This window comes from Hemitrygon akajei, chromosome 21, assembly GCF_048418815.1.
Source record: "Hemitrygon akajei chromosome 21, sHemAka1.3, whole genome shotgun sequence".
Taxonomy (NCBI): Eukaryota; Metazoa; Chordata; class Chondrichthyes; order Myliobatiformes; family Dasyatidae; genus Hemitrygon; species Hemitrygon akajei.
The window spans coordinates 27,895,893-27,912,116 of NC_133144.1; the positions used below are offsets into that span (position 1 = coordinate 27,895,893).

The 16,224-nt window shown below is 36.6% G+C and overlaps 1 protein-coding gene across 1 annotated transcript in view; it reads right to left on the minus strand.

The window, feature by feature from the left end:
• Positions 1-16,224, minus strand: part of LOC140714177 (dual oxidase 2-like) — a 145,404-nt gene that overhangs the window by 37,109 nt on the left and 92,071 nt on the right. The window contains exons 22-24 of the mRNA XM_073025053.1: positions 13,027-13,093; positions 10,799-10,909; positions 1,908-2,086 (exon numbers count right to left, since the gene is read on the minus strand). Coding sequence (XP_072881154.1) covers positions 1,908-2,086; positions 10,799-10,909; positions 13,027-13,093 — 357 coding nt within the window. The remainder of the gene's footprint in view (positions 1-1,907; positions 2,087-10,798; positions 10,910-13,026; positions 13,094-16,224) is intronic.

Here is a 16,224-nt window from a genome sequence, read left to right on the forward strand (position 1 = left end):
ATTTACAAGTATTTGGACAAGCACAGTCTGATTAGGGATAGTCAGCATGGCTTTGCAAGGGGCAGGTCATGTCTCACGAGCTTGATTAAATTCTTTGAGGAAGTGACAAAACAAATTGATGAAGGCAGAGCAGTGGATGTGGTGTATATGGATTTTAGTAAAGGCATTCGACAGGGTTCCCTTTGTTAGGGCCATACAGAAGGTTAGTAGGCATGGGATTCAGGGAACTTGGCTATGTGGATTCAGAATTGACTTGTGTACAGAAAACAGAAGGTGGTAGTAGATGGAGTATATCTGGCCTATAAGTTGCTGACCATTGATGTTTCACAATGGTTAGTTCTGGGACCACTGCTCTTTGTAAATTTTATAAATTACTTAGATGAGGAAGTGGAAGGGTGATTAATAAATTTGCAGATAGCACAAAGGTTGGTGGTGTTAAGTTAGTGTAGAATGGGACATTGACAGGATGCAGAGCTGGGGTAAGAAGTGACAGATTGAGTTCAATCTGCAAAAGTGCAAATTGATACTCTTTGGAAGATTGAATATAAAGTCAAAGTACAGGGTTAATGGCAGGAATCTTACCAATGTAGAGAAGTAGAAAGAACTTGGGGTCCAAAAGTCCTTTAAAGTTGCTGTGCAAGTTGGTAGGGTGGTTAAGAAAGTGTATGGTGTGTTGGCCTTCATTAGTCGGGGAATTGAGTTCAGTCACCTTCAGGTAATGTTGCAGCTCTATAGTACTCTGGTTAAACCATAGTTGGATTATGTGTTTAGTTCTGGTCGCCTCTTTATAGGAAAGATATGGAAGCTTCTGCGAGAGTGCAGAGGAGATTTACCTGAATGCTGCCTGAATTAAAGAATATGTCTTATGAGGAAAGGGTGTGCAAGTTAGGGCTATTCCCTTTGGAGTGAAGGGCAATGAGAGGTGACTTGATGGAGGTGTATTAGAGGAAAAGAAAATATAGGTAGAATGGAAAGCCAGCACCGTAACTTTTCCCTAGAGTGGCAATGGCTAATGTGGATGGGAATAATTTTAAGGTAATTGGAGGAAAGTATAGGGAATTTCAGAAGTGGGTTTCTGATAACAAAGTGGTGAAACACCATCCTGGGGGTATTAGTAGAGGCAGATACAATGGGGAAATTTAAGGAACTCTTAGATAAGCCCTTCAATGAAAGAAAAAAAGTGGAGTGATATTTGGGAGAGAAGGGCTAGATTGATTTTAAAGTAGGTTCAAAGGCTTACCTCCCCCTCCTCCCACAGATGTTGCCTGACCTACTAAGTTCTTCCTTCAGATTGCCTGTGGCTTTTGAGCTTGACTGTTCAGAGGTAATTTAGCACGGAATAGGCCCTTCCAGCCCTTCGAGCCACATAGCCCAGCAACCCTCAATTTAATCCTAGCCTGATCATGGGGCAATTTACAATGACCAATTAACCTACTAACCGGTACATATTTCGATTGTTTGAGGAAACCAGAGCACCTGGAGGAAACCCATGCATTCATTCCACATGGAGGACATACAGACTCCTCACAGAGAATTCTGCAATTGAAGTCCGAACATGATGTTGTAATAGTGTCACACTAACCGCTGTGCTACCATGTTTAGAGTACTTCAGATAAACAGCAATAATGGCATGGACTTGATGAGCAGAATGAACTCTTTCTTCACTGTAATGATTCGTTGAAAATCTGGAACCAATTCCTCACCAAAAACAGCTGAAAGGGGCAAGGTAATATTTTTGATAAGCTATTTGTTGGTGAAGGACATGTAGAGAGGGACAGGGAATCAAAATGACAAATAGAATTAGGTACCGATCAGCTATGATCTCACTGAGTGGTGGAAAAGGCCTGAAGAACTTAAAGACTTATTGCTGTTCTTACTATACTATGCAGCTAGAATGTAGTACTTACAATAGGCACGCTCAACAAAGACACCGGCTGTAATACCGTAGAAGATTATGACACAAAAAATCTGGCGTTGATGGTTCTGAACATACTGAATACATTCATTAATTATCTGTTGAAATTTGTTCTTGGTATACTTCTCCCGTTTGGCCTCTGCAAAGACTCTGTTAGGTGGTTGGGAAGATCTGAAACAAAAATAGTAAAATAATTGATGCCAATTGAATAAAAATATGGTATGTATTGTCTTTCATAACAGCAAGTTGCAAAGTCCAGTAAATATACTTGAAGCACAGTAAATGAGGAAGTCACAAAAAGAAAACAACTTTCACATAGCAAACCTTCATAAATAGTGTGAACAGCTAATCCAAGAGATAACTATTGGATAGGGAAACTCTTCTGGTTTTACTTGAATTACAGCCATAGATCTATTACATCCACTTCAGAAATCAAGAGAGGACTTAGTTTAATTGCTCAGTAGTAAAATGGTGGAATATCTCTAATCTCAATGATTACACTTTTTACCTCTGTCAGGGCACACGCAATTCTCTAAACTCAGCAGACAAGGGTCCTACCAACTGAGTCACAGCTTATCCAGTTTATTACAGTAAATGTCTGAAAATAATGTACTACCTGTCTTCAGTTAAGCATACATTCCATAAAATAATTCAAAAAATTCTATGTTTATCATGATATAATCTTTGGTAGTAAGGGTCTGATAGTGTAATTCAGTATGACCACATAAGATGACTTTGAATGAAAGGCTGTGCTTACATTCCTACCAGAAATGAAAACTATGGCAGGTGATGCAGTGACATGGTATGTTATATTGGTGCCTTGATAACTTCAACTTCCAGTAAGACAGCAAAATATTTGGTTGCATTGGCTCCTCGGGGGCCAACCAAAGGTGCTTTTCGTCTTTTTTTAAACTTTTTAGTTTACGATCATAAGACAATTCTGGCTGCAATGAAACTCAAGTATGGCAGATCCAGCCGATCAGCGAGCTGCTCCTTGGTGGAGGAGCTGGATTTGGAGAGGGCAGTGTTACAGCCTACTACAGGAAAGCATCAGAGTCAGTGCGCTGTACAATATAACACTGAGTAACTATCTTGGATGCTCTCAATGCCTAAGCATGTGAAGTGCTCATCCAGACACTTCTTAACTCTTGTCCGGAACCCATTTTCAACCATTCTCTCACTCGCAGAGGATTTCAGGTACGCACCATTCTCTGGGTGGTACAGGTTCCTTTCATATATCCTCTAAACCTTTTCCCCCTTACCCAAAACCTATGCCCGCTGATGTGGGGTAAAGTCTCTTGCAGTCTACCCTGTCAATACCCCTCAAACATTTATATACCTCAATTATGTCTCCTCTTAACCTCCTCCACTCAATGGAGAGAATGCTTCTCTATGGTCTTACACTGATGTGCAAGAACCCACCGTAGTCTTTCATACCAGGAACCTAAAGGTTTACCAGATACAAACTTCCCTTTACTGCTTTCCACTAAAACAATTCAGCCCTCCAATGGCCTAAATCTGTCAATCTCAGAAGCCCTTTATAACTTTGCAAGTTGAGATACAACTTAAACCTGAGTCAAAGTTCAGCAGGAAATGTATCTGCAGTTCTGCTTGATCTGAGCCTCGTTAAGAGGCTGTACCTTGTTAACATTCTCTGGATGGAGATGCTTGGGCAAAAATTAGGAAATGTGTCTCAGTTTTAACCACTCAGCCGTGAAGTAGTATAGTAAATGTTCTTTTCTTTCTTTTCAAATCTTTTTATTAATTTTAAGAAAAACATAAGTAAAATATGAGTACAAAACATTTGAGAGTACACAATTAATAGATTAATTAACAATCAGATATGTATTAATCAATATATAAAGTCTCCCAAACTCATAGTATTAATGTAAAGGAATTAAGAAAAAGAGAAAAAGGAGAAAAAGAAACCCCCCCCCAAAAAAACTAAAAGAATTTAAAAAAAAACTAATATAAAAAAAACTAACCAACATGGGCAATTGCATAATGTTAAATACATACAGTAGTGCCGATGACTCCGAACCTCCATCCACATAATTCAGGATAGTAACAATAAGGTTCAGGATCAGACCATTTAATTCATATGAAAATGTTGAATAAATGGTCTCCAAGTTTCTTCAAATTTAACTGAAGAATCAAAAACCACACTTCTAATTTTTTCTAAACTCAAACAGGAAATAGTTTGAGAAAACCACTGAAATACAGTTGGAGGGTTAATTTCTTTCCAATTCAGTAAAATAGATCTTCTAGCCATTAATGTAACAAATGCAATCATTCGTTGGGATGAAGCGGATAGACGCTTATTATCTATCATTGGTAGACCAAAAATTGTGGTAAAAGGATGTGGTGGGAGATTAATATTTAAAACTCTTGAAATAATATTAAAAATATCTTTCCAATAGTTTTGTAAACAAGGACAAGACCAAAACATATGGGTCAATGAAGCAACATCAGAATGACATCTATCACAGGTTGGATTAACATAAGAATAAAATCGAGCAAGTTTATCTTTAGACATGTGAGCTCTATGTACAACCTTAAATTGTATTAGAGCATGTTTAGCACAGATAGAGGATGAGTTTACCAATGATAAAATTTTTTCCCATTGCTCAGTAGATATAGGGCAATGCAATTCTTCCTGCCATTCCTTCTTAATTTTTTCTGATATATCTGGCTGTACACTCATAATCATATTATAAATGATAGCTACTAAACCCTTTTGACAAGGATTGAGAGCTAAAATTCTTTCTGTAATGTCCAATGGACATTCTTTCGAAAAAGACTTTAATTCATTATATAGAAAATTTCTAACTTGCAAATATCTAAAAAAATGGGTTTTACATAAATTATATTTATTAGATAACTGTTCAAAGGACATAATGTTATCATCCAAAAACAGATCACGAAAACATGTTATACCTTTTGTTTTCCATAAAAGAAAAGCTTGATCTATAGATGATGGTCGGAAGAAGTAGTTAGATATTATAGGACTTAATAGCATAAACTTATTCAAATTGAAACCAGATTCGTAATGTATACTTGACTATGGGATTAGTTATCTGTTTATTCATTTTGAGTAACGAAAAAGGGAGTGAAGATCCTAAGATTGAGATCAATGAGAAATCTTGCACAGATTTACATTCCAAATTTACCCATTGTGGGCCAGCAACTGTAGTCGATTCTTGTGTCCAAAATATCAAATACCGTATATTAACTGCCCAATAGTAAAATCTTAAATTTGGTAGAGCAAAGCCACCCTCCTTCTTAGGCTTCTGTAAATATTTTTTACCTAGCCTAGGATTTTTGTTCTGCCACAAATACGAAGATATTTTAGAGTCAACCATATCAAAAAAAGATTTAGGAATAAAAATTGGTAATGCTTGAAATAGATATAGAAATTTAGGTAGTATCATCATCTTAATGGCATTAACTCTGCCTACCAAAGACAAAGATAGTGGGGACCACCTATTAGCAAGTTGCTTAATTTGATCTATTAAAGGTAAAAAATTAGTTTTAAATAAATCTTTATGTTTTTTAGTAATTTTAATACCTAAATAAGTAAAATAATCTGTAACAATTCTATATGGTACATGATTATAAATTGAAATATGCATATTTAATGGAAAAAGTTCACTCTTATTAAAATTCAATTTATATCCAGAAAAATTACTAAATTGAGCAAGCAAAGAAGAAATAGCAGGAATAGATCTTTCAGGGTCAGATATATATAATAACAAATCATCCGCATATAATGATACCTTATACATCGTCTCCCCACGGGTAATACCTAAAATATTGGGTGATTCACGAATGGCTATAGCCAAGGGTTCTAAAGCAATGTCAAATAATAAAGGGCTTAAAGGACAACCTTGCCTTGTACCCCGAAATAATTGAAAAAAAGGGGATCTTTGATTATTGGTAAAGACCGAAGCTAAAGGTTTATGATATATTAATTTAATCCATGATATAAATTTTGAACTAAAATTAAAATGTTGCAATGTATTAAATAAATATGACCATTCGACTCTATCAAATGCTTTTTCGGCATCTAAAGAAATGACACATTCTGGGATTTTAGATGAAGAGGTATAAACAATATTAATTAATTTTCTAATGTTAAAAGATGAATAGCGATTTTTAATAAATCCAGTCTGATCCTCAGAAATAGTCCGAGGCAATATATTTTCTAATCTAATAGCCAAAATTTTACTAAAAATCTTAAAATCCATATTCAGCAAAGATATAGGCCGATAGGATGCACATTCAGTAGGGTCTTTATCTTTTTTAAGAATTAAAGAAATAGAAGCTTCATAAAAAGATTGTGGTAGTTTGCCTATACTTAATGCATCTTTAAAAATTTTACAAAGCCAAGGAGAAAGTATGGAAGAAAAGGATTTAAAAAATTCTGCAGAAAAACCATCTGGACCCGAAGCTTTACCCGAGTTCATTGAAAAAATAGCCTTTTCTATTTCAGACTCCGTAATAGGTGTATCCAAAAATACACTATCCTCAACAGTTACTTTTGGAATATTCAATTTCCTTAAAAATTCATTCATTATAGTAGAGTCCTTAGTACATTCTGATTGATATAAGGAATTATAAAAATCTTGAAAGGCTTTATTTATCTCTTTATGATCAATCGTCAAAGTACCATCTTGTTTGCGAATCCTAGTAATCTGTCGCTTATCCGAAGCAATTTTCAATTGGTTAGCTAGTAATTTACCAGACTTGTCTCCATATGTATAGAATTGAGCTTTCGATTTAATTAACTGACTTTCAATCGAGGAGGATAATAATAAACTATGCTCCATTTGAAGTTTCACTCTTTCTTTATAAAGTTCTTTACTAGGGGTCAATGAGTAGATCTTGTCAATTGCCTTAATTTTATCAACTAATGTTAATATTTTAGAATTAGTTCGTTTCCTAACTCCAGCAGAATATGAAATAATCTGTCCACGAATATATGCCTTAAAAGTATCCCACAAAATTCCACTAGAGATCTCTGCTGTAGAATTTATTGAGAAAAACAAATCAATTTGCTGTTTAATAAAGTTGACAAAGTCAGAGTCCTGCATTAAAACAGGATTAAACCTCCAACCTTTAGTACTAATATATGAATCCGTCACCTTAATAGATAACTTCAAAGGTGCATGATCAGATATAGTAATAGAGTCATATTTACAATCCATAACATCTGTAAGTAAATGCTGATCAATGAAAAAGTAATCAATTCTTGAGTAATTATGATACACATGGGAAAAGTATGAGAACTCTTTGTCATTAGGGTATAAAAAACGCCAAATTTCACAAATAGCTGAATCAATCATAAAAGAATTAATAAGAGAAGCCGATTTATTCGGAAAAGTTTGGGTGGGCTTGGATCTATCCATCAAAGGGTTTAGACAACAATTAAAATCCCCGCCCATTATCAATCTATATTGATTCAGATTGGGAAAGGATGTAAATAAGCATTTAAAAAATTCAGGACAGTCAGTATTTGGAGCATAAACATTAACTAAAACAACTTTTTGATTAAAAAGTAAACCAGTAATAAGCAAAAATCTACCTTGCGGATCTGAAATTGTTTCATGATGTATAAAAGCAGTTGATGAGTCTATAAAAATAGAAACACCTCTCACTTTGGTTTGCGAATTTGAGTGATACTGTTGGCCCTTCCAAAACCTAAACAACCGCTGACTATCCACCTTCCTTACATGAGTCTCTTGTACAAAAATAACATTAGCATTCATTCTATGGAATACTTTGAATATTTTTTTCCGTTTGATCGGATGATTTAAACCATTAGTATTCCAAGAAACAAAGTTAATAGTCTTATCCATATTGACAATATATATCACAGTTAACACATAAGTTTGAAAGAAAAGTGAACTCATGAACCCGGAAGAAGGAAGTAAGTTCAAGAGGAAACCGGAAGTCACAGCACTGCAGCCATTTTTGTAGTTTCATATAAGCCCATGAAATAAAACTAAGCAAAAAGCAAGCGAAAAAAAGAGAAAAAAGAAAAATCCCCCTCCCACCACCCTCAAAACCCCAGGAAAAAAGCCAAAAAGAGGCAAGCGAGCGATCTAATACTAAAATTACCCCCTTGTCTCAAGACGGCAACTCGAACGTAACAAAGTTAAAAAAAAATACAAACAACCCACATTATAAAAAAGGGTTGATATAACAAAAGTTAAAATATAAAATTAGTGTTATAAATGTATATAAACAAACGGGTTAAAAAAAGAATTAAAACAATAAATGAAAGTTTAAAACTTTCCAACACATCAAAACAGTTATGACGCTCCAAACACTGGAGTCTGTCGGGAAGAAGAAACGCCATTTTATTTTTTTCCCAATCTTAATATTCAAATGTTAAAAGTATAAAAGAGAGCGTATATCGATTTTAAAAAAGAAAAACAAAAAGGAAGAAAAAACCCTAATAAGTTATTTTCAACGCTAATAGATTAATAATATGAAAAAATATAAAGTCAAAATAAACCCAGCAAAAAAAAAGCTTTAACCGTATGTAAGAAATACATGTAAACCGTATCCAAAAAAAACCCAAACGTCAATCTATAACAGATCCAAATCTATAGGCTAGATTACATTGGTCAGCCCGATAGAATGTCATTGTTCCAGGAAACCTTGAGCATCCGCTGGCGATTTAAACAGCCAAAAAGATCCATCCTGAAGAGTGACTCTCAAGTGTGCTGGAAATAACAGCGCTTGCTTGTAGCCTTTCTGGTGAAAATTCGACATAACCGATCTAAAAGCCAGCCAAGCCCGTAAAACCTCAGGGCTATAATCCTCCAAAATGCGAAATTTGAAACCTTGATGGGTTATCATGCCTTTTTTACGAGCTGCCCGAATCAAACGTTCTTTGATATGGGGATAATGAATCCGAAGAATTACGTGTCGTGGTTTCAAACTTGAATCCGCCTGAAATCGGGATACCCGATGTGCCCGATCGATTACCGGGGGAATATCCAGTACCTCTGAGCCCAGGACATCCGTTAGAAATTTAGAGAAGAAAACGGTAAGATCACCGCTTTCAAATTTTTCCGGAATCCCAATTAACCGAAGATTTTGTCTTCGAGAGCGATTTTCCAAATCAGTAATTTTAACTTTATAGCGATCCATCTGTTGGGACGTCGAAGTTTGCTCTTCTTGTATTTTTTCGATTATACCATCTTTCTTAAGAGCGGCTTCTTCAAGAGCCAAAATACTTGCTTGTTGTTTTTGTGATTCCAGTGAAAGGGTCTGGAACTTTTCTTCAAGTGATTTCAAACGTTCGTCATACTGTAAAAACTTTACGAATATTTTTCTCTCCAGTTCTTCAAATTTGACTTCTATAAGCTTCACAACTGTTTCTAAAGTTATCGGTTCTTTCGTCTGTTTCGGTTCTTTTGCTTTAGACATTTCAGCAAGTTGAGAATAATTCAAATAGTTTAAAAAGAAAAATTCTGTATGTTTAGACCCCTTTAGAATAAGTTTAAGGGGTGTTTGTAGGTTAAAAAGACGTAAAAGGTTTGGAGCAAAGCCTAAAAGCGGTTTACTCCATGAGCGCCATCTTGAGACTCTCAGTAAATGTTAACAACAGAAGGCCATTCAGTCCATTGATCTTGTTCAGACATTCAAAATATCCATACCTGACTTTTGACCATCTCCAAGATCTCTTGACACCCATGCCAAACAATATTTTACCTTGGTAAAGTAAACTCCACAGGCCTATCATCTAATTTGTTAAGATGCTCAGGATTCCTATTATCATTGTGCATGGAAAACTATTTAAAATGTGCAATAAACAGACTGCAAGAGGATCTCAATGGATCAGGCAAAATCTGTGGAGTGAAAGAAATGATATATGTTTCAGGTCAAGTCCGTGCATTAGGTCTTGACCCAAAACATCAACCATTTCATTGCCTCCACTGATATTGACTGACTTTTTGAGTTCCTCCCACAGATTGTCTGTTGCTCTACTTTCTAGCATCTGCTGTTTTTGTGTCCTCATGTTTATAGATTGACAGCTTTAATTTTGTTTAATTTTATGATCATACTCTGTCAGAACTTTGGAGTAGGAATCGTTGCTTCTATTTTCACCTTTAATCCAACTGTTGTAACTGAACTAGAGGAAACAAGTCTCTATTACCAGTTAATTAATCACTTCTAGTACACACACTAGAATGTTACAGTTCAGTACACTGCCCCCTGAAAGAAGAAAATGGAAAATATGGTCATGATTTTACTTGAGTTTTAAGGGGTTTAAAGATATACAAAGTTTGGTGCCTAGCTATCACAGCTAATTGTAAATGTGACCTCATTTCAGAATCACAGTCAGGTTTAATATCACTGGCATATGTCATGATTATTTTCTGTTTTGTGGCTGTAGTACATTGCAATACATAATAATAAATACTATAGATTACAATAAATATATATAAAATGAAAAAAAAGTGGTGCATAAAGAGAGGATGCAGCTACTGAGGTAGTGTTCATGGGTTTATTGTCCATTGAGAAATCAGATGGCAGAGGGGAAAAAACTGTTCCTAAAACATTGAATGTGTGTCTTCAGGCTCCTGTACCTTCTTCTTGATGGTATCAATGAGAAGAGGGCATGTCCTGTGTGATGGAGGTCCTCAATAATGGATGTCACCTTTTTGGAGCATCAGCTTTTGAAGGAAACAATCATTTTGCAGGGAAACAATTAAAACAATTAAAAAACTGCAGTGTAGTTTTCAGGTTAACTGTACTCTGATCCTTGGGCTGATTTCTTATGCAAAGATGTTACAAGCTAAAGTCAATGTGTAATTTTAACAACATTCTCCTGTTACTGAATTATATAATTAAGACTTTATATCATACTTTTTGCGAAACCGTTTCCGCAGGTCCATTACAATGCCCGCCCGGCTTGGGTCATTCATTTCCTCCTGGTGGTTGGTCTCCACCTGGTTGCCTTCGGTGGGTTCTGCCGTGCTGGAAAACATCAAAGGATAATATTCATGAGGTCTCAGGGATATTTAGAAAATCTGGATCCCATCCTGACACAAATTCTCCAGTTGAAAGAAGCTGAACAGATTTACAAAGAAAGACAAGAACATGTCAGGCAAAAGACATTTGCACAAGTAATTGAACAAATTTATATTTATGCAACACCTTTTACATTACTAGTTAATCAGTTCAACATGACATCATAGACCAAAGGGCCTGTTCCTGTGCAATTTTGTTTTCAATATTTTCTATGTTCAGAGGTAGACAAAATTATGAGTGGTATAGGGTAAATGCAAGCAGGCTTTTCCCTCTAAGGTTGGGTGAGACTAGAACTAGAGGTCATAGGTTAAGGGTGAAAGGTGAAACATTTAAGGGGAACATGAGGTGAACTTTGCTCAAAGGGTGGTGATAATATGGAACAATCTGCCAGCGAAAATGGCAGAAGCTGGTTTGATTTCAACATTGAAGTGAAATTTAGATAGGTACATGAATGGGAGGGGTATGGAGGTTTATAGTGCGGGATGCAGGTGATGGGACAAAGCAGTATAATAGTTTGCCATGGAATAGATGGGCTGAAGGTCTGGTTTCTGTGCTGTAGTGCTCTATGATTCAGACATTCAAAGGTGCATTGCAAATGATGAATGTACATAATTATAGCCATGCAGGGAAACATGCAGCCATACTTAGAACAGCAAGATTAAAAAAGCACCAAACACGATGAATGATTAGTTTATGCATTTTATTGTTGGTGAAAAACTCAATATTCCAAAGTACACATAACATCACAGAAATTTTTAACTCTGTGCTCAAATGAATCCTACTAATGTCTTGTAGCCTGCTGGTGCAGTCATGGGTGAGTGCTTGCATTCACATATTTCTGTAATGGGAGTTCTGATAACCAACCAGCAACTATGCTTTGTGTACTAAATTATTGATTTTCTTTGATAAGCAGTCATATCAAGAATTGCTTGCATGGCATACATTCTTCCATTTAATTTCCCACTGTCTCACCATGAGCTAGCTAAAAAAAACTATACTTTTCAATTTCTAGATACATACATTATAACAAGTAGCAGATAAGATCCGAAAGACAACATTGTGATGTTGAGTCCAGTGACACAGAAGGAACTGAGCCAACCACTGAACAGGTGAAACAAGTTTAACAGATTCAAAGCAACACACAAAATGCTGGATGAAGTCTGCAAGTCAGGCAGCATCTATGGAAATGAATAAACAGTTACCATTTCGGGACAGAAGAATAGTCTCAGCTCAAAACTGGGTTACTTACTGTCATCCTTCCAATCACTCACTCGCATGTCTACCCTCACCCCTCCAATCTCCGTCACAACACGTCTCACCCAATCAGCTAAATCTGCCAGGTTGCTGCCACTCAGTGAAATATCAGCCACTTGGCATCTACCAGTTCCCAATCCCCTACCCCCCCCCCCCTTTCAGTTGCTGGTCTCCAGATCCCCTCCTTGTATTACACACAAAATGTTCAAGGAACTCTTATCACTGATAGTTCCAAATTCATCCCACACACATTTCAAATTGTGGGTTCTAATACACCCACTTCCTCCAATGGCAGCACCAGTCGTATCAGCTTGTATCCCTGCCCACCCCGATCCTCTCACTGAGTCCAGCCTCCAACAGCAGTAGGACACAACACTCATTGGGTCCTGAAGATGGACAATATCTGCTCATTTGCCCCTAGGCCTTCAAACAGAACATTCCTGAAATGGGTTCCTAGCAATAGACCCCACAGCCTTGGGCCTGCTCGATGAAATCTGCTTTGTATAACTCTGAAGCAAGTATCAACAATGTTGTGGCTTCTGCTTGAGTGGTCATATCATCTGTAAGCCACATACATGTGTAGCAAGTCAGACAGGTAAAGAACCCTGAATCAATCTAGACTCACCTGTTGTCCTGAAATAGTCATTTGCCTCTAATTTTTCTCTCTCTCTCTAATTGACATTATGTGTTGTTTGATTCAATTTCTTGACACTGTTTTACATCTGTCCCACCCAACTGCCTCAATTAGCTTCATAATTTTGAAGACTTTCAATAAATCTTCCCATCCAATATATCTCTTGTTTACTTACTTTCCTTGCTTTTTCCTCATTATGAAGGAAACCCGAGTGGATTGGTCACGTTTCTGCCCTTCAACACCTGAAAAAATAAATTAGTTATAGATGTTGAATTTGAAAGGTCCAATAAAACTGCCAGAGGTCAGGTAGAATCAGATGCAATTGCAACATTAAAGAGACATTTAGGCACTCACAAATAGGCAAGGCATAGTATGATGCAGTCAGGATACAGGCAAACGGGATTAGTGTAGATGGGTAAAAAAGTCAGCATGTACACGATGGGCCAAAGAGCCTGTTCCTTTGTTGTACAACTTTAAAACTCTAAAACTATCCAGCAACATACACTAAATAGCCACTTTATTAGGTGCACCTGTTGATGCAAATATCTAATTAGCCAGTCATATGGCAGCTCAATGCATAAAATCATGCAGTCACAGTCAATAAGTTCAGTTGTTGGACACATCAAACATCAGAATGGGAATTTTGACTGTGAAATGATTGTTGTTGCCAGATGGGGTGATTTGAGTATCTCAGAAACTGCTGACTTCCTGGGATTTTCACTCACAACTTTCTCCAGAGTCTACAGAGAATGATGCAAAAACAAAAACAAATTCAGGCACTGGCAGGTCTGTGGGCGAAAATGCCTTGTTAATGGGAAAGGTCTTTTTCAATCTTTTTATTAAGTTTCAAATGAGTAAACATAACAATAATGATAATGATACAAAGAGATCGGGATTACATTAATAACAGTTGACATATACAAACACAGATTCCAACTAACAAATGTAGTTTAGCCTCCCAATCTCTTTGTAACTAACCATGAAAAATATATTTTATAAAGAGAGAAACAAAACCCTAAACTAAAAAAAGCTAAACTAAAATAAAACAAAGATTGGGCTGCCATATTTCATCAGCTAAAATTATAGATTCTAGAGAGCAAATAATTAAAAAGACAATGGAGAAGGTAATGGATGTAGGTAAAAGTGGAGGAATAAAAAGACAGAGTGTGTCAGGAGGGGAAAGAATGTACGGAGATAAGCGTAAAGTTGTACAAAAGGAAAAGGTAGGAAATAAGTGTCAAACATATTTGAAAGTCCTTTATTTGAATGCACGTAGTATTAGGAATAAAATTGATGAGTTGATGGTACAAATAATTATGTATGGTTATGATATTGTGGCAATTACGGAAACATGGCTGCAGGGTGACCAGGACTGGGAATTAAACATACAAGGGTATTCGACAATTAGGAGAGACAGGCAAGAAGGAAAAGGAGGTGGGGTGGCTATGTTAATAAAGCAAGAAATCACTGCAATAAAGCGAAATGATATTGGCTCAAAGGATCACGATAATGAAACAATTTGGGTAGAAATAAGAAATAGTAAAGGGAAAAAAGCAGTGGTGGGAGTAGTCTATAGGCCTCCAAACATCTGTAACTCAGTTGGTCGGAGCATAAATCAGGAAATAGTTGGGACTTGTAATAAGGGAACAGCTATAATTATGGGGGATTTTAATTTTCATATTGACTGGACTAATCAAGTCGGACACGGCAGCCTTGAAGAAGAGTTTATTGAGTGTATTCAGGATGGGTTCCTTGAACAATACGTTACTGAGCTGACAAGGGGGCAAGCAGTCTTAGATCTGGTCCTGTGTAATGAGACAGGATTAATAAAAAATGTCCTAGTAAAGGATTCCCTTGGAATGAGTGACCATAACATGGTCGAATTCCATATTCAATTAGAGGATGAGACGGTTGGATCTCAAACAAGCGTACTGAGCTTAAATAAAGGAGACTATGATGGTATGAGAGCAGAATTGCTTAAATATGGATTGGGAAAATAGATTAAAGGGTAGATCGGTACTTGATCAGTGGTGTATATTTAAGGAGTTATTTTACAACTAAAAGAAAAATATATTCCACTGAAGAAAAAAGGGTGTAAAAGAAAAAATAGTTATCCGTGGCTAAGTAAAGAAATAAAGCAAAGTATACGACTAAAAAGAAAGTTATATAAGGTAGCTAAATCTAGTGGGAAGATTGAAGATCGAGAAGCTTTTAAAGATCAGCAGCAAATAACAAAAAGATTGATTAAGAAGGGGAAGATAGATTATGAAAGTAAATTGGCGAAAAACATAAAAGCAGATAGTAAGAGTTTTTATAGTTACATAAAAAGAAAAAGGGTGGCTAAAGTAAATGTTGGTCCCCTAGAAGATGAGACCGGGAAAGTAATGGTAGGGGACATGGAGATGGCGGAAACGCTGAACAAATATTTTGTATCAGTTTTTACAGTAGAGGACACTCAAAATATCCCAACACTGGATAAACAGGGGGCTCTAGGGGGAGAGAAGCTAACTACAATTCAAATCACCAAGGAAATGGTACTTGATAAATTAATGGGACTGAAGGTGGATAAATCCCCTGGACCGGATGGCTTGCATCCTATGGTCTTAAGGGAAGTGGCGGTCGGGATTGTGGATGCATTAGTGATAATTTTTCAAAACTCGCTGGACTCGGCAATGGTCCCGGCAGATTGGAAAAATGCTAATGTAACTCCTTTATTTAAAAAGGGCAATAGACAGAAGGCTGGGAATTATAGGCCAGTTAGCCTAACATCTATGGTTGGCAAAATGTTGGAATCGATAATTAAGGAAACAGTAACAGGGCATTGGGATAAACATAGCTTAATAGGACAAAGTCAGCATGGCTTTACAAAAGGGAAGTCATGTTTGACAAATTTGTTGGAGTTCTTTGAGGACATAACATATAGGGTAGATAAAGGGGAACCAGTGGATGTGGTGTATTTGGACTTCCAAAAGGCATTTGACAAGGTGCCACACCAAAGATTATTACTTAAAGTAAAAAATCATGGGATTGGGGATAATATTCTGGCATGGGTAGAGGATTGGTTTTCTAACAGAAAACAGAGAGTTGGGATAAATGGTTTATTCTCAGACTGGCAGTTGGTGACTAGTGGTGTTCCGCAGGGGTCGGTGTTGGGACCCCAACTCTTTACAATCTATATTAATGATTTGGAGAAAGGGACTAAGTGCAACGTATCGAAGTTTGCTGATGACACAAAGATGGGAGGGAGTGTAATGAGTGCGGAGGACATTGAAACCCTGCAGGGGGACATAGATAGGCTGAGTGATTGGGCAGATATTTGGCAGATGAAATATAATACTGACAAGTGTGAGGTCTTGCACTTTGGCAGGAAAAA